The 25,934-nt window shown below is 37.9% G+C and overlaps 3 protein-coding genes across 3 annotated transcripts; all 3 read left to right on the plus strand.

Annotated features, from left to right (window-relative positions):
• Positions 1–243: 243 nt before the first annotated feature.
• Positions 244–7,281, plus strand: LOC126786872 (cyclic nucleotide-gated ion channel 1-like). Its single transcript, XM_050512837.1, has 9 exons — positions 244–278; positions 732–1,392; positions 1,793–1,987; positions 2,486–2,769; positions 3,666–3,777; positions 4,103–4,390; positions 4,499–4,900; positions 6,177–6,449; positions 6,616–7,281. The coding sequence occupies exons 1-9, from the start codon at positions 244–246 to the stop codon at positions 7,279–7,281; spliced, it is 2,916 nt and encodes a 971-aa protein (XP_050368794.1).
• A 3,886-nt stretch (positions 7,282–11,167) lies between these two features.
• LOC126786873 (uncharacterized) lies at positions 11,168–23,531 on the plus strand. Its single transcript, XM_050512838.1, has 23 exons — positions 11,168–11,824; positions 12,723–12,785; positions 12,980–13,051; positions 13,141–13,248; positions 13,626–13,706; positions 13,927–13,980; positions 14,053–14,178; positions 14,710–14,799; positions 14,922–15,041; positions 15,126–15,248; positions 15,356–15,472; positions 15,576–15,632; positions 15,714–15,788; positions 16,315–16,393; positions 16,805–16,869; positions 17,900–17,982; positions 18,342–18,609; positions 18,951–19,074; positions 19,515–19,861; positions 19,945–21,700; positions 22,087–22,340; positions 22,515–22,596; positions 23,131–23,531. Exons 1-22 carry the CDS (start codon positions 11,642–11,644, stop codon positions 22,584–22,586), a joined length of 4,317 nt encoding a protein of 1,438 aa, XP_050368795.1. The 5' UTR covers positions 11,168–11,641; the 3' UTR covers positions 22,587–22,596; positions 23,131–23,531.
• Positions 23,532–23,649: 118 nt separating this feature from the next.
• LOC126787963 (transcription termination factor MTEF1, chloroplastic) lies at positions 23,650–25,119 on the plus strand. Its single transcript, XM_050513884.1, has one exon. It carries the CDS (start codon positions 23,945–23,947, stop codon positions 24,887–24,889), a length of 945 nt encoding a protein of 314 aa, XP_050369841.1. The 5' UTR covers positions 23,650–23,944; the 3' UTR covers positions 24,890–25,119.
• The last annotated feature ends 815 nt before the right edge of the window (positions 25,120–25,934 follow it).

The raw sequence follows: 25,934 nt of genomic DNA on the forward strand, positions 1-25,934 counted from the left end.
CATCGCCAGGGGGTGACCCCGTGCCTCTTAATTAGCTTAAAGGCGTCTTCATACCCGAAAATATGGGGGTTCGATTCAAGAAGAAGAGGTTGGTATTAAAGGTAGGAAGAATGAGCGTGACCAAGTCTAGGGTTTGGCAGCCCTGCAAAAAGAATAGAAGAGGTTGATTTGTTAATCGGAATGGACAAAAAGTTATACTGCATGTGTGAATTTCAAAAATTGAGGGGAGAGAAACAGACGGCGATGGCGAGCACCGGAAGCCGGACACGGGTCAGGAGGTACGAGCTGGGTCGGATCCTACTGCTGGTCAAATGTGATTGCAAGAACGTCGATCGACCAGTTTGGGTGAGAAGTACGGCTTTAAAATTCCGATCAATTTCAATTAATCTTGTTATATTGATTGATTTTGAGGAAATCATAATGCTGCATGTCTTATTGGTTTCTGAGAAAGTGAACGGAGAATTTTCAGAACATCATAGAGGTTAGGGATCATTGCATCCATATATCCACTGGTTTAAGTTATGTCTATCGACACTGATAAAAGCGTCATCTTGAGGTTAGTTCTTACTACTGGACAATTAGGGTTAGTTCTTCAGTTCAATATATACGATCACGTCCTTAAACTGTTTTAGGATTGTCTTGGATAGGTAATACACACACGTACATATATAGATCCATACACTTTCAGTAGCATATATAATTCGATTTTTGTTTTCCATATTCTTGAACAGTTTTCCTTCTCCAACAAGTTCTAGCTTGAACAGTGCGCATGGGCAAAGTTCACGTATTTTAACTGCAACTAGGAAAGCATGGTCCACAGTTACAGCTCCATTTCAGAAATCATGGTTAGCAGTCACATTTCCAGTTAGGGAAATATGGTCACCATTGGCATGTCATGTTGGAGGGATAGTTGGCGTGAGAACGATTGAGGATTTCAAAGAATTTTTTCAAGATTTGAAGGCGTGTTTAAGAGGAGTAGTTCTCCATGTGATACTATGTTTGACGTTGACGATTCTTCTGCCCATCAGTTTACCGTGGAAACTGATATTGAAGGGGAGATTTACACTAACATGGGAAATGGTACTTGCTATATCATGCATAGCAATGTCCGTAGATCCATTGTTCTTCTACATTCCAGTTGTTGATGAGAGCAACAAGTGTCTTGGAATGGATAGAACGTTAAGTACCACAGTTCTTGTGTTGCGTTCACTTACTGATCTCACTTTTACACTCCATATAATATCTCTAATTTATGATCGGATCGACGTCCCCTCAAGCTCCGACTCTGACCCTGACCCGGAGAAGCATATTTATGAATGCATACTTAGGAGGATGAAGTGGTTGTCTAAAGATATTATAGTTGACTTTATTGCTATGCTTCCCATTCCACAGGTATGTGTAAATTCTTCTTGCTTCGCTAGAGTTTTTTTTGCGTTTTGCTGCTAAAATAAGTTTTAAGTATCTCGACTGTAACTGAAAAGATATATGATATATTTACAGCCGATTATATGCTAATTTCTAGGATAAACTGTGCGAGTGTATGGCACAGCCTTCTGTTCTTGGTTAAGTGCATGCCTGCTATAACAATATAGAATGTTGGTTTCTGTAATGTCCATGAGTACCATATATACGTTGTCCATGCATGTTTTTTCCTAAAAGATGTTCTTTTTCATGGAGCTTACTCGATCAAATGCTCTTCTGGTACTATAAGGATATACAATACACACACACACACACACACATATATTCGATCATATAGTTGCCAAATTATAGATCATCCTAATTTCTGCAGGTCACAATAATTATAGTCCTTTTCAGAATGAGAGCGTCCGGGCATCTATATGAAATAATCATTGGCAACATCTGTCTTCCCTTACAATTTTTTGCAAGAGGTTACCAAATCTATCACTTCCAGAAGCAATTTCAGATGCTTTGGAAATGGGCTAAAATTGCATTCTATTTTCTCATGTACATCATGGCTGGTCATGTAAGTTTATCTCTTCATTGTCATAACTGGTTCCTGAAAGAATTTGATCTTTATGAAGTGCTGATGTGAAAAAGAAATGTAATAAGATATCTTTACAAGAGGCATTCATATCTTTCAGTATTATACAACAAAATATAAAAGAACCAGTGTTTGAAGCCCTTAAATCACAGAAAATATAGAATTATTTAGATTGTTCTTATTTATAAAGTATATACATGTCAAACAGTCAAATATATGGACATCCTCTTCCGGAAAAAAATTCATGTGAATTGTTCATTAACATTGACTATTAAACCATTTAAAAAAGTTGTAATAAATACATAGAAATAGAATAAAAGATCGAGTATATATATACAGATTGACTTTTTCATAACATATAAACCATTAATGTATACGACCTAGCCTTATCATCAAACTGTTCATTCTAACATTGTGTTGTTAAATACAAGATGGTGGTGGAGTATGTTCAGATCATCGATCTATTCATTATTTCTTCAGGTTTTTGGAGCATATTGGTACTTTTTGTCCATTCAACGAGAGATGTCATGTTGGCATCAGACATGTAGAAATACTAAAGGGTGTAGATCCACCAATTATTGCGAGGACACCAGTTCTTCAGCAGATATAAAACTCCTAAATCATTTCTGTCCTATAAATCCATCCAATGAAACACTATTTGATTTTGGAATATTTCTTGATGCCCTTCAATCTGGTAATACAGGATCAATAAGTTTCACAACAAAGTTTCTTTATACTTTCTGGTGGGGCATTAGAAACCTGAGGTATGCATATCTGAATGTAAGGATATATCAACGGCTATCTATTGCAATTTCTTCTGTTCCAGCTGTATGTTAGCCTAATTTCTGAGCACCAGATTACTCCTTAAAAATATACTAATTAGCCACCAGTAATAGCTTATTTCTTAAATATTTTGAGCTCTGCATATCAAGTATAGGTAATGTATATTTATTCTTAATTACCGGCCAGTGTTTATGAAGGACGTGGTGCATAAAATTGTTTTTTTTTTCTTCATGATCTGACGCGTTTATAGTTCTTATCAATTCATTCAATATAGATAAAATTGATTATGTAAAGACTTTTAGTTGTACGTGCAGGGCAATTTATATTCATTTTAGTTACAATTAGATTTGCCATTTACCTTACTTTAGATCTATAGATATTTCATCTTAATTAGTCAATTTTCCATCCTTTTTTTCAAACATTTCCAAATCAACTGGACAAGCATGCAAATTTTCTATTCAACTCAAAGCAGTTTAATGTGTGTGCTGCGCAAGAAACTGTTTTCACTTTTGTAAATTGTAATTTCCATTGCTTCATTTGCTTGCTTTCAGGCAGTTCTTATCGAAAATTTTCCAAGCATGTTTTCTTTAAGTCCCATATTACATTTGTATGCTTGTAATATGAACAGCGCACACAAGCTAGAGTTTATTAAAATGAATTTGTTTGTAATAAAAGCTAGTAACATCACATTGATAAATTAATTCATTTTTAATTATAGAAAAATAATTTGGCCATGCAAGAACTTATCTATAAATAAAATTATTATTCAAATAAAATACATTTTAGGAAGCAGCTTAATTTTTACAATTTTCTTTTAAACAGAAGTTTTACCATCGGCATATAAATGGGTCATTTATTCCTACATCATATTTTGCAGTAATTTTGGGACCGACTTGGAAACAAGTAACTACGTGTGGGAAAACTGCTTCACAATTTTTCTTTCTCTTGTTGGCTTGCTTCTGTTTATATATCTCATGGGAAATGTGCAGGTACGTAGTGGACGTATATGTGTGTGTTATATACCCTGATTGACTGTTTAATATTATCAGTTTAGTGGTGTGGATGGATTTTGGTATATATGTTGCGGTGCATGGCTTGATTTCGTTAGTTGCAGTTTTGGCATCTTGGACTCGGTTGCTCATGCTGTTTGTTAAACATTGTTCATATTTCTTGATGAAAAAGTTGAATTAATTTGATTTGAAAATAGCAAAAAGAACAATTATTTGCAAATTGAAACCACTTGTTAATTGTACGTAAACTTTTATAGGACCTTAACTTGGACTGAGATTTCATATTTTTTTTGGGGTCCAACAGACGTATATTCTTTGGGAATCTACAAAAGCATTGGAGGTTCAGGAAGGGAAAGTTAAGGCTAAATTTGAAGATTTAAATACGTGGATGTTAGATAATGATGTCCCTGAAAAAATAAAGACAGAAGTGGTGAAAATCATAAAGTATCAGAAAGTATTTGAAAGAAATTACGCTGCCGGTATTGATGTTGATGTGGACTTGGTTTTTGTATTCAGTACTATTACTGCGACTGGCAATAGACCTGTGGCAAGTTATTTGAAAGAGCATTTCTGCGTAAATGCCCTAAAGAAAGTATGTTTATCAACCTTTATGTAAGTTGTTTAACCCTGTTCATTAGTAAGTTGAACCGTGTTCTTATATATGTACTAACTAACCAATTATATGATGATCATAAAGCAGGTATCAATCCTTCAAGACTTAGGAGAAGATGAATTTAACTTTGTATTGAAGTTTTTCAACCCGGTTATCTACGAGGAGAATAGCTACCTGGGTCGAGCAGGAGAACCAGATGACAAAATGCTTATCATAACACAAGGCGTGCTAGCCGTATATGTAGACAACACAACTGCAGCAGGCTCCTCATCATCAATTATTATTCCCAAGTCACGTTTTGAGAAAGGTGAAGTTTATGGAGAAGAACTTTTGAACGGCTCTATTCCTATCTCGACCCGAGATGTCAAATGCCAAGCAAGAGTAGAAGCCTTTGCTCTCACAAGTCGTGGTTTAAAGTATGTAGTAAAAATGCTGCGGCAGACACGTACGACTTCGACGTTGTTCTATGATCAAGAACAAGTAAACAAGGTTTGAGATCGAAAAACTGATAATTGTCTTAATTTTTAGGCAAAAATGCCGATTTGCACTCCAAATTTGGTCATAATTGTCAATTTGCATCATGAATTTGCATTTGAGTCAATTTACCTCCTAAACTTGGTAAAAATTGCCGATTTGCACCATGTCCGTTAAATTTAATGTTTTCCATCCAATTTTAAATCACATGCCATGCATTTGAGGGGCAATATTATCATTATATATTTATTCATATTTAATAATGAAATAAATTAATAAAATTACTTAAGATGAACACTTGTTATAATTTTTTTTTCGAAACATGTTATTGATTTATATATTTATTATTTTACGTGATATAGTATGTTAAAAGATATTAGAAACATATTAATAAATACATTAAAAATTAAAAATAAATGTGTGTTCTGGAAGAATTACTATTCTACCATTGTGTGTCTTAGTTTTATTAGGTTTCCTGTTAGAGATAGATTCGCATCTCTGTAATAAATTAGTACTCCGAATCCTACGGGATTGTAGTTATGTAATGCATATATATAGGCCCCATTATCAATAATTAAATGGTTACGTTTTGTTCCATTACGTCGTTATTATTCTCGTTTCGTTCTTTCTCCAACAATGTGTACATATATATATATACAGCCCTTCTTTGAGGCCCTTAACGATTACCAAATTTGCTGAAAATTTGTAGAGATGATCTACACAATATTATCTAGATACTAGATGGTGGAGATGAGAAAATTCGATCAAAAAGTGGTAAAAAGATGGAAATCCGCACCAAAATCATTGGTGCGGACCTCCGCATTTGAGAAAATCTGTATATATATATATATATATACACAACACACTATATTTGAATGGGTGGGTATGTTGAATATATAATTCGAAGTAGGGTTAAGTATGTAGAAAAAAGATGTAAATAAATAATTTGATTAAAAAATAATCCTCATTTTAAAGAATATTTGTATTTGTTTTTAAGAAAAATATAAATAAAAAATGACAACATTACCCCTCATGTGCATGATATTTGACGCAAAATTGGATGAAAATAATTAAATTTAACGGATGGGGTGCAAATCGGCAATTTTTACCAAGTTTAGGAGATAAATTGACTCAAATACAAGTTTGAGGTGCAAATTGACAATTTTAGCCAAATTTGGGGTGTATTTTGGCAATTTTGCCTAATTTTTACTATTATAATCAATTTTTATTTGGAAAGATTTCCAGCTGAGTAAGTGATCGAGATAATCTTATGTTATCTGTAAAACTGCAGGCATATAGAGAGTTAACAACTACAAGATCGGAGAAGTTTATACAACAAAAGAAGAAGATGGATTGCACGGAGAAAGATTTATTTGAGTGGCTGTCAAGAAATGGTGTTCACCACGACCTGCAGACATCAGTTATGAAACACATTGAGGCTAATAGTGTGTTGGAAGCAAATCTAGATGCAGAGGTTGATCTGCGGTATCTATTTACTATTCATCTACCCTGGAATATCGAATATGACCTAAAGAAGGATCTCTGCATGAGTGCTCTCTATAAAGTATGTAATTTCTCAACCCAAGCTCTTACACAGTGTAGATCTTAAACTCATTGTTACATATAATATATGAGTCGAACCTTGGCCAAATAATCTATCATTCTCTAGCTAAATATGTATAAACTCATAAATTATACTCTCATGCCCAGTTGATGTAATGAATATATAGGTACCTGTACTCGTTGGCGTTGATGAAGATGTATTGCACCGGATCTGTATGTCACTCGAGCCAGTGGTCCTCCCAAAGAATAGCTGTGTTGTAAAACCAGGTGGCCAAATTGATCGAATGCTCTTCATTGTAGAAGGTAAAATTACAGTGACTGAGCAGACTTTCCATGTTTTAAGTAGATTAAGGAAGAGAGGCAACATTGAAAGAATTCTGAAGAAAGGCGATTTCTTTGGGGAGGAACTTCTGACTTGGGCATTCCCTGACGTCTCTATTTCCAAATATAAACCTGATATCTCGAGAAAATATGTCGATTGCTGTGAAAATGTAGAAGCCTTTGCCCTCACGAAGGAGGGTGTGGAACGTGTGGTCTCCTACTACCGGGAAGGAACCAACACATTTAAGCAGTTGGAGAATGGTAGAGATGGCGTGGCTGAAACTAATATAAATGTTACACCAACATCTCCCACTATTGAGCAGAGACTTGATCAGCTTATTCAGCTCCAGGTTGACATGCTTCAACAGCATCGTAATGAAATGGCTAATCAGGGGCGGAGATTGGATGAGATGGCTGCATTCCTGGCCAGATTGGGATATCTTAATACACCACCGCCTCGTCCATATCCTCCTCCTCCTCCTCCTCCTCCTCAATTATCAAGAACAAGCTAGATATATGGGAGTTTAAACTTTGAAGTAATGCTAATTAAACAGCCTTAAAATGCTTTGTTTCATTACACATTCAAAGCTGATCATTAAAATTTTAAGCCTCTTTCGTAAAGTTTAGACAGAATTGCCCTCATATCTATGATCCTCATAATTACATGAACACATAAATTAAGGATCATGAGCCATGGCCAATGCAAGACCCCGCAGTGTACTTACCAGCGACAGTTTTCTTCAATAATAATTGGATTCGACATTATGCAACCAAGAGAGCTGGCAAATCAAGTTCTTCAGGAATAATAATATATAGTTTCAGTGTTCCACATAAGTTAATTAATTTGTGGCGGGATGAACATGACTTTGCACATTATCCTCTTCAAATCGGAAACTTATTCAAGACACCCAAAGTGCAAGTAAACCCAACCAATCAGTCATTTATTTAATATGATTTTTTTAAGGCAATAACACTAATACTAACAGTATTAAGTTAATTAAAACTCATTAACCTGGTAAAACATTGTGATAAAAAAGGTAAAAACATTTTACTATTGCTTTAATTCCTTGAATTAGGGATTCACGATTGAAAACTGGAAAACCTTCTGCACATTGCAGCCAAAGCCTCCACCGCCTACTCCTCATCCTATAACCCTAGTCTTCACCGCCACCACCCCAATTTTCGACGTGAAAACCTTCTTGACCCACCAATCCCGTCGACTCTCTCTCTCTCTCTCCTCGCCGCGGCTTGCGACGTTGAACTGGCACCATTGCCTTCCTATCGGCGGCACGAGGGAAGCCAATCCTCCCTTTTCCAATTAGAGTTCCTAACTAGTTGTTTGGTAATTCAATTCCTCAGCCTGAAGCATCTGATGATTGTGGAATGTTTTAAGAGCGCGCGTTGGGCGGAGGAGATAGGAGGAAGAAACATATCTGAGATTCGAGCCTCTTTGACCAGATCGACGACCCATGGACCCGACGGTATTGTCATATATCGGCGGCGGACTACCACCTCTAGCTTCGCATTTTCGGCTATAACGTATATCTGGTTATAATTCATCGATCAGATTCTAGTCGGAAAAGAGAATTCACGGCTGTCAGCCTCTGGCGCTCCAGCGTTTCACTGCTAAGACCGACGACCACAAAAGGTGGTTTAATTTTTCTGAGATTTAGAAGTTGATCAGTGCTCTCAGCTGCGAAAATTATTCAGTACACGGCCTGTGTTTATACACGGGGCGTCTGGACCGTTCAAGTTGCCGCGTGGCAAAACAGTAAATGGTCGTTTTACTCTTTTTTATTACACTAAGTCGACGGAGTTAGGGTCTGGTGATGTAAAGAGAAGAATCTGTTTTCTTTGATAGATTGGTCATTGGTTCGTAGCTCCTCATCGAGTTCATCCCGTCGCTTGGGTTCAAGGGTAGATCTCGCTGGAGCTCGAGAGGTCACGGCGGAGGAAAACATAGAAAGGAGAACGGGACAATCCTCCATTCAATATTGGGACCAAATAACGACCTCCATTCGACTGTCGATAGAGGATTCGCGGGGCAATCCTCAGTCCTCACACTGCGTGAGCCACATGCGCATCCCTAGCATACTTGCTCTGCAAAATATTTTACCCCATCAATATTCTGGTGCTCAGGGGATCGGTCTCCGGCGGTAAGAAGAGCTTATCGACCGAGATTTCGAATTGGGTATGGAAATCTTCGAGTGCTGTTTTGATATAGGATTCTGGGAGAGGTGAGGTGGGGATGGGCTTTGAGATTGAGATGGGAGATTTGGGGGAGGAGAAGAAGAAAATCCAGTTGAAATTTGATGGAGAAAGGTGGGTTGGACCCTGATGGCAGAGGATTGAAGACGGCGGAGGAGATATAGAGGGATAAGGTGGGTGACGAATGACGATAAGAAGAAGATGGAGTGGTTGAGAGAATGGGTTGTATCAAACCACTATGGTAAAAACTTAAGTTAATGGTTTGTAACAATTCATTAACGGGATGACTTTTGGCCGTCTCCCCAATTGTTGAGTGCCACGTTAGTTTTTTTGACCCGTGTATATACACGGGCTGTGTATGGAATAAGCTCTCTCTCAGCTGTACATTCTGATTAAAGTTTTTCGAATTCCAGTTGTGTTTTGACGTTCCTCAGTTTTTACTGCAGTCCAACTTCATCACTAAACTAACGACGTTTGCAAACCGTGAACGGGTTCAAGTAGAACCCGGTGTTCTAAATAAGTCCTCCAAATTAATAATTCATCCTAATTTAACATAAACTAATAACTCAAGGTAGCCACCTCGATCAATTGAATAAATATGAACAAAGAATCACGAACACCGTACGTTGACTAGCTGGCTGCTAAAATGATCGAGAAAAGTTCCTCATGTTTCTGGATACAGTAGGTGAAAACACATAAGGAAACCGTATTTACAGAAAACTAATTAATGATTAAAATAAGAAATGGAGAATATCACTTTGCTTGAACTCTTTGTTTTTTGAAAAATGGAGAACCCCATGTCCTAAAACCACTTTTTTTTTTGAATAAAGGGGCTTGTATGGCAAAGACCTGAAATAATATCATAAATGCCTACAAACAAGTATCTAACAAAACACCAACTAAAAAAAAGCACTACTCTAATGACGACTCTATTTGCTATAAAACAACGGTAATATAGGTGAGAGCACAATAGATATGTACCGTTGAAAACGATGAAACATCGCTTATATATTCTAATGTTCAATAAAGCAGCTCGCATCCTACATTGCCATCGAAAAATTAGTCTCACCCTGTCATTAGGCGGCAACAACGATTTGACAAAATAAGAAACTTGCCGCCTACCTAGAGAAGACAAGGTATAAAGAGTGCACACACAGACATGAAGTTTGACTTCTCCTACACGACTAATGTATAACTTATTAACTTAAAAACACAACACAACCTAAATAAAACGAAAAAGATAAAAACAATTAAGATTGGGCCCAAAAGAGAAGCTTAAACCCAAACTTTATTCCAAGAGAAAGAAAACGCCGACCAAGCTTAACTCCTCGGCACATCAGCGCTTGTCGGAGCGCCGTTGCGTGCGCCGCCACTCTCTCTCAACAGGGTGACCACCATCGAAGGCACACCAAACGAGCCATACCAAGCCTTCGTCGACCCACGTGGCCATGGAACAAACCTCCACTCCCTGATGTTGGCCTTGCAAAGCATAAGCCAAGACTCAACCGACCGCTTTTCCTTCTCCTCACAACCACACACGCACCCAACCCAATCTCAGGCAAAGGGGGCAGTGGACACCACATAACCAACAACGCGCCGCCAGACATGCCACGATGCCACAATTTTCTCTCGCGCGGCTAGGGTTTTATCGTCCTAAAACCACTTTGAATTGATTAGTTTTAAAGCAATTCATGGAGAACCTGCGATGTGGCAAAGACTTATAAAATCATTATAGCCTCATACGTGGGCAATATGTGTTTAACATCATTTAATTGTTAATTCGACTTTTCGCCATTCAGTTTATTGTTTCTTGTTGACATTATAGTACTGTTGATTGATCAAATTCATCTAAATTACAAACACCAAACAATGTTGTTTATGAAGAATTTTCAATGCACGACGTGTAATACAAGGCATCTATTTAAATAGTTTTAATCGATAACTTTATTATATATGTAAGATGATTAAACATATAGACGGACTAACATTGCTTTATACAGTTGCACACCGTGCATACAAGACTTTTGCGGACATAAAATTTGTTGGTCACTTATTAAGCAAGTCCTCGATCAAGCGGTGAGCCCGGTGAGGTAAACAAAATAGCACAATGGCGCGAAGCACCAAATCCCACACTCTCCTGGTTTAAAAAGGATTTGAAATTCCATACGAGGATACAACCTTCCTCGTAAACAAACAAAAATCCATACCCGCCTAAATGTTCTCTCTTAACTCTCATAGTCTCATTTCCCCTTCGATCTCTCCAAAACCACGGCCCAAATCCCCCAATCTAACCTCGCGATCTGCGCCCGAAAATCCAGCTACGATTTACCTAAAAAATCCAACCCCGCTTTTCTCGGCTTTCATGATTCCTCGTCGGGTTTAAAATCGGGGGATCCAAATGGCTTTGTCGGATCGGGCGGTCAATGATGAGTCTTCAACCTTATTAATTACCGTAAAGGTCGAGTCTTTCTGTTTCTGAAGACCCTCGATTTTGATTTCTAGGGATTTCGACGAATCAGGGAAGTATGAGCGTGACCAAGTCTCAGGTCTGGCAGCCGTGCAAGAAGAAGAGGTTGATTTTCTGATCGGCGGAGAGTTATAGAGAGAGAGAGAGAGAGAGAGAGAGAGAGAGGGAGAGGGAGAGAAAGAGAGAGATATTTGGTGATGGCGGCGAGGGCGGGCGCGACTGCGAGTCGGACTCGAGTCGGGAGGTACGATCTGGGTCGGACCCTAGGGGAGGGCAATTTCGCCAAGGTTAAATTTGCCAGGAACGTCGAGACGGGTGAGAATTTCGCTATTAAGATTCTGGATAAAGAGAAGGTCCTCAAGCACAAGATGATTGGCCAGGTCTTATTTTTTGTTTAGTTTTTTAAATTTTGTTGAATTTCTGGAAAAAATTTGTTCTTGGCTTTATTTTTGTGGAGTCTACCATTTATTATTGTTAATTCGTTTGATTAATTAGTTACACAATGTTGGGAAGGAAAAGGTCAGAACTTTGATTGAACAAGACTATTGAGTTTGTCGTGTTGGGTTGTGTTTTACTGTTTGATCATAACCTTTATTGACTTTTAAGAATTTTGGTGTCACAAGTTGATTCAGCAGTAAATGGCGTATTTTGACTTCTAAGAAATCTTTTGTCAATTGACCAAAAAAAAAAAGAAATCTTTTGTCACATAAAAAAGGTTAAGACTTGGGAAAAGGTGAAGGTTAGGAGCGTTTTTGACTTGAAAGAACTTTGTAACAAGAAAATTCATGTACTGTTAATTTTTGAGCTAAAGTAAGGATTAGGCGTGTAAGTTTCTAATGCTTTCATTATTAAAGCGGAGATGGTTTCGGGCAATTGTTGGAACGAGTGTGTGATAAATGCTTGCTGCATATTCTATTTGTATGATGTTGAACTGAACTTGACTACTTGACATTTTATAGAACTGAATGGGAGTACATATGTTATTCCCAGCCAAATACAGTATAAAGGTTTTTACTGAACTTTTTGGTGGGTTCAGTTGATAGTAAGGTTGACTGAAAGATCAAAGAGTTAATCAAACAGTATTACTTGCTATGTATGCTCCTCACCTTACCCTATGGGGCTAATTGATTTGTGCTGTAGTATTATCTGTTAGGATTGGGGCCTTAATCTGAATTTTAAAACTGTGATCTTTACGAAGAATAATGTCATTAACTGAAGACATTGCGAATTTGTTTCTAATTATCAATATTATTGGTTGTTTTGTCTTCCCCTTTGCAGATCAAACGAGAAATATCAACGATGAAGCTAATTAGACATCCCAATGTAATCCGTATGTATGAGGTTAGACACATTTTTCATGTGTAGCGTTATAGTTTGTGTATCAGTGACCTTCCTATTTATGTTCTAGCACACACACACACACACACACACACACACACACACTCTCTCTCTCTCTCTCTCTCTCTCTCTCTCTCTCCCCTCTGTTAGGTTCTGTGTTGTTATTGTAAGTGATTTTCTGCTGTATTTTGCTGCAGGTGATGGCTAGCAAGACAAAAATATACATTGTTTTGGAGTTTGTGACTGGTGGAGAACTATTTGACAAAATTGTAAGTTTCACTAGTTCAACTGTCATGCTGGACATACTATGTTGGATTTCTGATGTTAAAGTAAAAATTCTGATATTTGCCTGAGATAGGCAAGTAAAGGAAGATTGAAAGAAGATGAAGCAAGGAAATATTTTCAGCAGCTTATAAATGCAGTGGATTACTGTCATAGCCGAGGTGTTTTCCATAGAGATTTGAAGGTGTGTATTCTTGTTTCTCCTCTTAGTTTAAAAACACACTCTGCTTTCTGTGTTAATGATTAGTTCGAACTTATAATCTAAAGGAGACTTACTGCTGTATGTGAATCCTAAGGCCGCCACACCACACTTGTTTTCCTAAAAACAAGAGCTAAGTTAAGCAATTTCTTGAAGATCACTGTTCCAATTTTATTTAATAAATCAAGGCCGGATATAAACAAGAAGAGACAAAATTGAGACTCTATGATGAGAAGAAAGACACGACCTAGATATTCATGTCCTCATTGTCAAACCTTCAAATCGTAGTTTTAAACTCCAGCTTTTTTTTTTCATTTAAAGTTCCACAGCTCAGTAACTGTTGTTGCGGTTGTAAACTGCAGCCTGAGAATTTGCTGCTGGATGTCAATGGAGTGCTTAAAGTTTCAGATTTTGGGCTCAGTGCACTGCCTCAGCAAGTTCGAGTGAGCAATTATAACTTCATGCTTAATGGAAATTTTGAACTCTATTTAACTTTAAGTCTGTTCAATGCTTGATAGCAAGGTATGCTTTTGGAATTCAGTCCTTATCCTAGTTTTGACCCACTTATCCCTTACAGTTGTATAAGTATTTGCTAGAAAAGATACAGGTGTACAATTATTTGCTAGAAAAGATGCAACTGATTATGTAATCCCTTCTATATAGGAAGATGGATTACTTCACACCACATGTGGGACACCAAATTATGTTGCCCCTGAGGTATATTAGCCTTTTGATTTAAGCAGTTGTTTTCCTTTTTCTTTTTTCCTCTCAGTGCCTCTTCTTTTCTAGGTCATCAACAACAAAGGGTATGATGGAGCAAAGGCAGATCTATGGTCCTGTGGCGTTATTCTTTATGTCTTGATGGCTGGTTATCTTCCCTTTGAAGATTCCAATCTCATGGCATTATATAAAAAGGTGATTTGTTATCCCTCTCTTTTATTAAAATTTACTTTTGTTGTTTTTGTTTTCATTTTTTTTATGAACCTTTTTTGTATTGAAAATGTTTCAAATCCTTGTTCTCACACATACTCCTAGTTTAAGTGACTATTAGAAGGAAATCATTTTGTGTTTGATGTATTACTTTCACGTTCTAATAGATATGTTGACGTGTGCTTGTTTCTTGTAGTTGTCTTATTTCTTCATGTTCTCCATCCTTTTTGATAGGTTCATTTATAAATACTATTTAATATTTTAATATCATAGCCCATACATGATTGAAAATGTCAGATACAAGATCGGATTTTCTGAAATTGTCATAATATTCCTCAAGGAACTTAAGAATACAGAACAAACATAATATGCTCATTAAGCCCGATATACAAGATTGGATTTTCTGAAATTGTCATAATATTCCAAGGAACTTAAGAATACAGCATAAACATAATATGCTCATTAAGCCTGATATATTTACAGCATGAATAAAAATAGTTTTTCTTGTGATGACAGATATTCAAGGCCGAGTTCTCCTGTCCTCCATGGTTCTCCTCAAATGCAAAGAAGCTCATTAAGAGAATCTTGGATCCTAACCCCTTGACAGTATGTCCTGGGCTCTAAACTTTTTACCTATATCTCCCTGTTTTGAATGTCTTTCATTTGGTTATTTTTCTTACTACTATTTGTACCTTGAATTTACGATACAAGTTCATTGTATGTAACAGCGAATTACAATTGCTGAAGTAATTGACAATGATTGGTTCAAGAAAGGGTATAAACCACCTATTTTTGAACAAGTTGATGTTAGTCTCGATGATGTGGATGCGATATTCAATGATCCTGGGGTAAGAGTGTTGCATTAAGTATAATGATTTAGTATAGTCCATAATGCTAGGGTGATTCCAACTTGAATTTTCTTTTCTGCACAGGATATTCAGAACCTTGTAGTTGAGAGGCGAGAGGAGCGACATGAGCCCGTTACCATGAATGCCTTTGAGCTCATCTCTACATCTCAGGGCCTTAATCTCAATAGTCTATTTGAGAAACAGATGGTTGGATTAAATTTGAAATTACTAAATTGTTACAGTATTTGTATAATACATTTTAGATTGCTATTATCAGATTTAAATATGCAGTTGACATTTTCTTTGCTAATCAGGACCTTGTTAAACGAGAAACAAGATTCACATCCAAACGTCCTGCTAATGAGATTATTACCAAAATTGAGGAAGCTGCAGCACCTTTGGGTTTTGGTGTGAAGAAAAATAACTTTAAAGTATAATACTGTCTCTCTCTCTCTCTCTCTCTCTCTCCATCAATACATGATGTCAGAAGAAGATGATATCTTTATCTAATCCGAAGTATCTGTTTTATCTCAGTTGAAGCTTCAAGGTGAAAAAACTGGACGTAAAGGTCATCTATCTGTTGCAACAGAGGTACGTGTTTGGTTCAAGCATCCCAACTTCTTTTCAGAAGAACTTCCATGAGTTATAGATTAAAATCTTTTTCTTTTCCAGATTTTTGAGGTGGCCCCTTCTCTCTACATGGTTGAAGTCCGCAAGTCAGGGGGAGACACTCTGGAATTTCACAATGTATGTTAGAAACTCTAAAACATTCTTGGCATTTGATAACCAATGTTAATTTGTATAAATAAGAGTAGCTCTTAATATGCAAGTGACTTCGGGTATGCTGGTTGCTAGTTGTGGGATTTTCTGGGGTTAGCACCTTGTTTGATTTCATGACAAGCTCATGGCTAATGAATTGGTCTCCTAGTGGGTGTGTTTTTTAAGCCAGAGGAATGTGTATATTTCACAGAAATTGGACTGGTTAATTGATAAATATTTTCCAATTTTTTAAATAAGAGAGCACCGCACTGAGCTATGTCAAACTTTTGAGTCCTGGAGAAGCTAGACTGGTGTTGTTGCTTTTAGCCTTGCATGTTTTTTTGTTTTATTAGTAAGTACTTGTAGTAATGAAAAGGATGTTGTGTACCGTGATGCGCTGGGCATTCATGTTTACTTATTATTCCCTATGAAGAGCTTGCACATATGTTGCTTCATTCTTCTCTTTTGGATTTTTTTTATTTGCACATTTAAATTTATTGGCTTTCGTGTACAGTTCTACAAGAATTTATCCACGGGGCTGAAAGATATTGTCTGGAAGTCAGGAGATGAGTCAAGGAAGGAAGCAGAGTTTGGTTAGTATCACAAACTTGCCATGTTTGAGATCTTGTTTCAGGAATTGAAACTTGTTTTCTGTTATCATTTTTGGTTGATAAAACTTTCACACTTTGTTATGGTCATAACAACTTAGCATAACAATAAACTAAATGATTTCAACGTCACTTGTATATATGGAGCTTTTTAATTTTACTTCATTTTCATTCCACATGCTTAGATCATCGAAACCAGATGCTTATAATTGTTTGTTTTGAATTTTTCTCCTAGAGATAGAAGGAAGCGCACATGATATAGATTTACTCAGCAAACTGATATCATTTTGTTTTTAAACTCAAGTTTCTTAGAAAAACAACTTTAGAAGATATAGGGGTCGGCATAAATTTAAATCTTTTAGAGCAAGATCACATTAGACACTTGTTCATTTGCAGGTTCTGCTTCTAGTTCTGGTACTGCTGCTGGTGCTGTTGCTGTTGCGGGTGCTGGTCTGGATGCGGTGTCTTCTAGATGATTGGCTTTCTCTACAGGACATATAATGGGATATTTTGTTTCCAAAAAAGGTCATGTTGATCAGATGTAGCAGTATTTGTAAGCAAATGGGTTGGGTTGTTCCTTTGAGTGATGTCATCAGTGCCATTCAGAAAACCATATTATGATACTTGGTGCTTCTGGGGTTGGGGATTTATTAATGTGTAAACTTTGAGAGATGAGAAGAGAAAAAAGTCAGAAGTGTATGCAAATATACACATTATACAGTGAACATAATCAATCATTCAGTTAAGCTATCTATTTCAGCTGATAATGTGGGGTCTTATCAGCATACTGATTGCTGAATAGCCCCAGATTCATACTCCTCTATTGCCTTCTATCAACTCTCAATCCTTTTCATCTATGCTAATGACTAATGTGTACATATCGACGTAAATCCCCGGAAGGAATCTCATTGAACAGTGAAGTTAAAAGCCGAACATAATGGCTCATAGATCCCATCTCCTACATGCTTTTCACACAATTTATATCTACTTTTGAGTCAATATTCGTTGAAGATTTATCAAAGGTTACATATAAAGGCTTACCAGTCCCACGTCAAAAAAAAAAAAACAACAACAACAAAGGTTACATACAAACATCATGTCAAAAAATACAATCATTTAGTGTCACAAATGAAATCACGGTTATAATCTATAGATATAAATTGTATGACTCAAAACAACAAGCGAGGACTACTAGAATAATGATGAAAATGTAAGTAGGAATGCATTAAATTATAGTACTGTTAATTTTGTTAAAACGAGACCTCTGGTCTTCACGGGTTGTGATGGGTCATGTTGACCAGAAAAAACCCGAATCACGAAACCCGACCCGACCCGAAGAGTGTGAGAGTAGCAGTTACGCGCCACGCAAACAAAACAGTGGCTTATAAAGTGAAAGAGAGAGCTGCCACTTACGGACACTCCCCCCATTATTTCTTCTCTCGACCAAAAAAAATAATAATCCAGAATTGAATTTTGGTGCTGCAAAAAAAGATTCAAGGAAGCAAAAACCCCCCAATGATGAGAGAAGAGGTCATCAGCTCCGGAGGGACCCTTGATCCTACTCCTGCTGCCAGGTATATGCCCTAATCCCAATTCTATTTCTCAATTAGGGTTTTCGATTCCCCTCCGCTCCTTCCCCAATTTGTCCTCTTCCTGTTAGGGTTTTGGCTCTCTGTGTTGTCAATTTCCCACTCTTTATGTGAATTTCAGCTCAATTTGCACACCAAGGTTTTATCTTTTCTGCTCGAAGAACTATATACTTGCCCGACTGATCTGAAATTGTGTTGCTTGATTGAGAAGTAGCTAGAATTGCAGCTTGATTTGGACTCGAGCTGTTTAAAGAACTGAACTTGCTAGATTTCGAGGTTGCGATTTTTGTTATTTATGGATGTGTTGTGTTGTGTTGTGTTGTGTTGTTTTTGTGTGTGATTAGTTCGGCTGGGGCGTCTTCGCCGACGGTGCATGGAAATGTGGGCAGTGTGGATGGGTCTGTTCACGGACAGGGCTCCAAAGGAGCTTCTATTTCGTGCGTTGGCTCGCAGCCGCCGATGACTTCTTTGAGCACCAGTGCCGGTGCTGGTGGTGGAAGGGGTAGTTCTATTTTTGGGTCTTCGAAACTGTCATGTAGGCCTTGGGAGAGAGGGGACTTGCTGCGCCGGTTGGCTACTTTTAAGCCCTCGCATTGGTCTGGGAAGCCAAAGGTTTGAACTTGTACCGCTGTTTTTTAAGTCTTCCGGTTGAGTTGTGAATGTTGGTGGTAGAATATGTGACTAAATATATATGAGCATCTAACACACACATAAGCCATTTTATATCCATGACTGCATGTGAGTTGTCTATAATAAGTTTACGTTACAGAAATGGAAACCATTTTGCCATATATTTGTCATATCAAGGTTTATATAGTGAGCAACATCATGATATTTCTGCAACCAACTTGTAGTTCCAACACTTATTTTTTCCCTATAGAAATGTCTAATTCCTTCCGGTACTAAAGATAGTTTCAAGGCATCTGATTTTTTCCTTTCACTATGTCCTTCAGGTTATCAGTTCATTGGCTTGTGCTAGGAGAGGTTGGGCAAATGTTGATGTTGATAAAATTTCATGTGAATCTTGCAGCGCATGCCTTACTTTTGCTTTGTTGCCAACGTTGAGTCCTGATGAAGGTCAGCTATCCGGCCTTATGGAATTTTACTATACTTAAAGTTATATCGCTCATAACATAGATTTTGTTCTCCTTATGGGCATTTTTTTTGTAGGGGAAATAAGTGCATAATAGATTTGCATGTTTTGTTGACATCCTTGACACTGATAGCTTAGTCATGAGTAATTGGAGCTGGTTTTCCCTCGAACTACAATAGTTGTTGTATTGTGTATCTATATACATAAAAGAACGAGTCTTATAAGAAACAAAGTTTTAGTCAATTTTATTAAGGAGGAGAGCTGACAGGGCAGGCAGGTGTGCCTAGGAAAACTACTATGAGTTTACTCTTCATGTTAATTTGTCACCCTCCTTGATAGTTGAAGTTTGATGACATAATTTAATAGAAACTGCATGAGCTTGTTGCGTTTCTTTTTACTAATTATGTCCTGTTTGCATCTCAAGTTCAAAACGCTGGGGAAGACTTTGTCAAAAAGCTGGATTCTGGTCACAAAGTCGCTTGTCCATGGAGAGGAAACAGCTGCCCTGAAAGCTTGGTGCAGTTCCCTCCTACTCCTCAGTCTGCCTTAATTGGTGGGTATAAGGATAGATGTGATGGACTTTTGCAATTTCACTTGCTCCCTAAGATAGCTACCTCTGTAATTGAGCAAATATGGGTTTCTAGGGGTCCACAGATTGACCGCCTTCTGTCCCAGTCTCAGAATCTCATGGCAGGAGATGTTGATTTAAAACCAGAAAGTATACCAGAATTTGAAAGCTCTCGAGATGGAGCGATCTGTTTATACTCTCGTGTAAGATAAATGTGGATTTGATCAATCATTTTCTACTCAACTAGATATATTCATGTTTCAATTCGGGTTTCTCTCTTTTTCAGGCACAGAGGCTTATAAGTCTTTGTGGATGGGAACCAAGATGGCTTTTGAATATTCAAGACTATGAAGAGCATTCTGCCCAATCAGCCAGAAATGGCTATTCTCTTGGGCCTACCTATGCCCAGGTCCATCTTTCACAGGATCCTGGAGCAAGCAAGAAAGCTATTTCGGCTTCTACAAGAAAGGATACTGGAAAGAGTAAAGTTTTAGTTAAGGAATCCAGAGGTGATCTAAGATCACCTTTGCTGGATTGCAGCTTATGTGGTGCTACAGTCAGAATTTTGGATTTCTTAACCATTCCTCGACCTGCACGTTTTGCTTCGAACAACATTGATATTCCTGACTCTAGCAAAAAGATGGGTTTGACACGAGGTGCAAGTGCAGCCAGTGGAATTAGTGGTTGGGTTGCTGCTGATGATGCAAAAGAACATACTGAAGACCGTGATGAAGTAGCAACAACAACTGAGGGGAATTTGATTCTAGATGCGGATGTTGATTTGAATCTTACAATGGCGGGGGGTTTAACGTTCAATCGGTTCGGCAGTGCAGGAATGGCTGATAATATTAATGATGCAGATATGGGGAGGGATCTAATGATTGGGCAACCACAAGGCAGTGAGGTTGGGGATCGCGCAGCTTCATATGAATCGAGGGGTCCCAGCTCTCGTAAACGGAGTTTAGAAAAAGTAGGCAGCTCTGTTGATAGGCCACATTTAAGGACGCAGCAGGCTGATAGTGTTGAAGGAACCGTTATTGATCGTGATGGTGATGAAGTTACAGATGGTAGACAAGATTCAGCCGGACCTTCAAAACGAGCTCGCGATTCAGATTTTGTTGATACGTACTGTTCATCTGGTGCTGGTCCCAGTCATTCGATGGGTCTTGAAATTTATACTGATGGTAATAGAGGTCCTTCATTTCCTCAAGGAAGTGACCAGTTTGTTGGAATCCATTCAACTAGGGATTCAGCACGTGCATCTTCAGTTATTGCAATGGATACAATTGGTCATACTTCAGATGATGACTCTATGGCAAGTGTTGAAAATCATCCGGGAGATATGGATGATATTCATTTCCCCTCATCTAGTACATATGGAAATCTGGACATGAATGAGACATCAGAAGTGAACTATAGTAATCAAGCTCAACAGAGCATTGGTTTTCAACCAGTTGCTGATGTACTTCCTGAGGAAATGGGTGTTAGTAGTACAAATGATGGGGAAGAGATCTTCAATGCTGAAACTGTGACTGGTCAGGCTCGGGATGGGTTTAGTTTTGGGATGAGTGGAGGAAGCGTTGGAATGTGTGCTAGTCATGAGGCTGAGATCCATGGGGCTGATGTATCTGTTCATAGAGCCGACAGTGTCGTTGGTGATGTGGAACCCAGAACAGAAGAAGCTGAGAATCAGGGCCAGACGGGTGAATCTGCACCAGATCCTGGGCTAATGGATGAAATTGTCCCCAATGAGATGAATAGGGAAGATCCTCAAGGTGATAGCCAGGAGATGCTATCTCGATCTGTAGGGAGAGCTGATAGTGGCTCAAAGATTGATGGTTCTACCAAGGCTGAATCTGTGGAGAGTGGTGAAAAGATTAGTCAAAAGTTAGAGAACAGCGCCCGCCCTTCTCTTTCATGCAATGCAAACGTATACTCTAATTATGGAACGGCCAAGAAAGTGGTGAAAAATGCTGGCAAGTCTTCATTTACAAACAATTGTGTGTTCCAAGAATCAGAGTATGTAGTTGCCAATGGAATAGGTAATTCTTTACCTCCTTTATTGGTCTTTTGGATATGCACTTATAGCCTATAGCATCTTTACAAAGTAATTTACGTATTAATGCATCGTATTAATGCATTCCTTCATCGATATATAGTTTTTATCTTTGTGAAACTTAAAATTTATAACTCTTGTGAAAGCTGTCTAAAGAACTCTGTCCACCTAATTTATTATTAAAATTTATGTGTTGTGTTGTTGTATAACTTACCACATAGTTCTTTGCATGTGCTTGCTATAAGTTTATAAACTGGCAGGCTCAACATTGTATACATTCATCTATATTATATGTATAGTTCTGTTCTTTTGCATCTATTTGATGAAGAACCAATTCATGGAGTTTTATCGTAACTTTGATCATTTGCTCAGGACCTCCAAAAGGGGAGAGCAATTACGAAGAACCTATGGAGTTTGATCCAATTGGCCATCACAACCAGTTCTGCCCGTGGGTCAATGGGAATGTTGCTGCTGCTGGCAGTAGTAGTTTTGGCCCTGACACCAATGCTGATGTTGTTGCGTTATGTGGGTGGCAGCTGACCTTAGATGCCCTTGATGCTTTGCGTTCCCTGGGACATGTTGGCATTCAGACATTGGAGTCTGAGTCAGCAGCATCACAATACAAGGTTTTTTTTTCCTCCTCCCTATGTTGCTCCCACAGCAACTGATTATATGTTCTTCTTTTTCTTATTCCACCTATAAGATGCAAATGAAAGATGTATATTCTCTGATGCTATCAAGTAAATGCATACAGATGATTACAATGTATTATCGTTCCATTGACTTGAATTTGCTTGCAGGATGATCACCGAAATCCGGGCAAGAAACTCCTTCGACACCATTCTATGAGTCGAAGCCATGGGCAATATTGAGATGTATAAAGTACTTCCACTTTCTAGTAAGCGTTTTAATAGATTTGGCATTATTGCTACTTTAGAAAAATTGGTGATTTTTTCTTTCAATAGAAGAAAACTGTAATTTTTTTTTACTTATCACTGCAAGTGCATCAAGATACATTTTGATAATTTCATTACAAGTAATGCAGCATTTATGTCACCACTGACCGTAGGAAAAGTATGTTCTGAAAAAAAAAATAACTGAAAAAGAAAAAAGAATCATTACATGAAGATGAAATCTGTTTCAGTTATAAATAGCATTTACTCGAGCCTACTTGTTCTCTTCTATTTTGGAAACCTAAAACCAGCTGATTATATCGTGTTAGCAGTTGGGTTTGAGCTTCTTTACAAGTATTCATATATTTATTGACAGCATTCATACCATGTCGTGATGTTGTGCATTAGTAATCCCTGTGACTCTTCTATATCCTCCCTATAATCACGAGAAAGCCAACCATTTCTGCTATTATCTTATACTGCTGTGAGTGCTGTCTAGTAATTTGTTGATGCATTGTGATAGGATCAAAAACCTCATTTGAAGTTGTACGGAAATTCAAAAGCGGGCTTCTAGTTGCAACTGGAGCTGGTGCTGGGTTGGGTACTGGCAGTCACCCTTCCCTTTTTATAGTTCTTTAGTATTTCTACAATTGTCGGATTTTTAGACGCATTTTCATGCAGAGTCGTGAACTTCCCTTTATAATTTTTTCCCATAAATTTAAGATTTCTACCTGTTATCTAGGAAACTGTTTGAGAGATGAACTAATCTTATGCGAACATGTATGAACAATTGAAGTTCCTTGCAACTCGCTTGTATTTTATTATTAAAAATGGTGTGAGGTGGAATTTTTTGGTAGTAGATTCTACTGTAAATGAGATGTGAATCCTTGTTCCAATCCTTGTAATAGGTTTGATTTATTTGTTCATACATTCCTTTCATAAGTTCAATCAAAAAGCTATGTTTACGTTCTTAATGGTTTAAGGGTAATACTGCCTCATCTTAGCTTATTCCAACTGATTCTGGAGGCTCATTTAGCTAAAAGTTAATAGCAGTTTGTTCATGTATGATTTTTATTGCAATTTTGGCCTAGTATAGGAAAAATGGAATATACAACTACAAGGAGCAAATGGATACACTAAAGAAACAACACTATCATTCAGTGATGGCAACAGAAGAAGAGCTCTGGTCTGGATTGAATCCCAAACTATCTGTAAAATCCAAACTCAACCAATCACCTTCAATCAAATTGCCAGGTTGGACTGCTTCGTACTATTAAAACTTAGATGATAATATTTCCAAAGAGGTGGCCTCCTCTCACTCTCTTCCTCCAAAAACAATGCCGCTAACAGCAGCAGCCCTGCAGTCTTCTCTATGCTTCTCTCCTAATAATCCATCATCATCATCATCTTCTTCATCTTCATCTTCCATTCCCTTTAATTTGCAGACCTCAAATACCACCACCCAACTAGCAGCAAAACCTCAAAGCCTTCTCCAAAAGCACCCACTCTACACCCCCACCCACACCAAACTCTCCCTCCAGTTCAAAGAGAAAATTCTCTGCCTTGAAATCATGGGAGTTGATGCAGGCAAAGCACTCTCTCAAAACCCTAATCTTCACTCAGCAACTCTTGATTCAATCCAAGCTATAATCACCTTCCTTCAATCCAAAGGCATTCAAGAAAAGGACTTGGCCAAGATCTTTGGAATGTGCCCACATATCCTCACCTCCAACATCAAAACTGAGCTCACCCCAGTTTTCAGCTTCCTCTCAGATTACCTCAAAGTCCCAGAATACAACTTCAGAAAGGTCATCAACAAGTGCCCAAGATTACTTGCTTCAAGTGTGAGTGACCAGCTCAAACCAGCTTTGTTTTATCTTCAGAGACTTGGGTTCAAGGACTTGCATGCCTTAGCTTACCATGACTCTGTGCTCTTGGTTTCAAGTGTGGAGAAGACCCTGATTCCCAAGTTAAATTTTTTGGTCGATTTAGGAATTCCAAGAGATGAGGCTGTGGGATTGGTACTGAGGTGTCCAGCATTGCTTACTTTCAGCATTGAGAACAACTACAAGCCAAAGTATGAGTACTTCTCTGTGGATATGGGGTTGAAATTGGAGGACTTGAAGGAGTTCCCTCAATACTTTGCCTTCAGTTTGGAGAAAAGGATAAAGCCAAGGCATATGGAGGCTGTGCAAAGTGGAGTCCATGTGCCTTTGCCACTTATGCTCAAGAGCACCGATGAGGAGTTCAGGGAGTTGCTGAAGCAATTTGGGGGTGGATGAACACTGCTAGTTTGTAGTCTTGTGAAATTTCTCTTGTTGTATTTACAAGGTCATCGTAGACCACACAATATTGCTTGCATTTGTAAAAAACTTGCAAGCAGCTTGGATAATTTTAGAAGCTGTATGTAATCATCTTTGCCAAGCAAGGTCACAAATTCCAAGTGCCTGGTTCACTAGCAGTTGAGCCAATATATATTAGGCTGCGATCAACCTTGAGAAATCAATATGCTCACTAGCTAGTGTTCTAGTGCAATTTCAAGTTTTTATTTAATCACAAGCTAGCTGAAAGTGTTTCATTTCATAAGAGTTTCTACCAGTAAGTGTCTTGATCGTGCAATGGCACTCAAATATTAAAACATAACAATGTGGTGGAAGTTATATACAGAACACGATCATGATTCATGAAGTACGTTGAAATTAAGAGCGCTACTCATGTACATGCCATAGCTAACCTTACCCCTTTCCAAAGTTTCAGGTTAAGTAGTAGACTTAAACTAGTCAAACAAAATGAAATAACCCTTGATAGAGATTGGAGGTAACTTGGGTATTGCAAGTATTTGTGGATTTCATGGTTAATTACAGTTTCATTGTTGAGCTTTCCCGGACAAGAGAATATTAGTAAATAACCCTTGATGGAGATTAGAGGTAAAATTGGGTATGTTTTATGGTTTATCATTGTTTCATGGTGAGCTTTTGCCGTCAACAGTTATTAGAAATTGACCATTGAATCATTAATAGATATTAGTGGTAAAATTGGATATTGTAAGTATGTTTGGGTTTTATGGTCCATCGCATAAGATAAAATGTTGGTAGTGGACAATGTTCTAAAAATCTCCACCTATGCCCGATTAGTCCCCGCTTAGGTGCTAGATGGTCACACACCAGTCGATTATGTCCTAGTCCCCAGAGCTAGGCAAGAAGCTAAAAGTCGACCGACTATACTGCCTAGTTGGCGCCTAGGTGCCTTGAGTTTGAATTTTTTCAAGCATATGTTTGGAAAAATCAAAATCACAATTGCCTTTTATTTTCTAAAATCTCATTGTCG

Source organism: Argentina anserina, chromosome 3 (genome assembly GCF_933775445.1).
Source record: "Argentina anserina chromosome 3, drPotAnse1.1, whole genome shotgun sequence".
NCBI classification, from domain to species: Eukaryota; Viridiplantae; Streptophyta; class Magnoliopsida; order Rosales; family Rosaceae; genus Argentina; species Argentina anserina.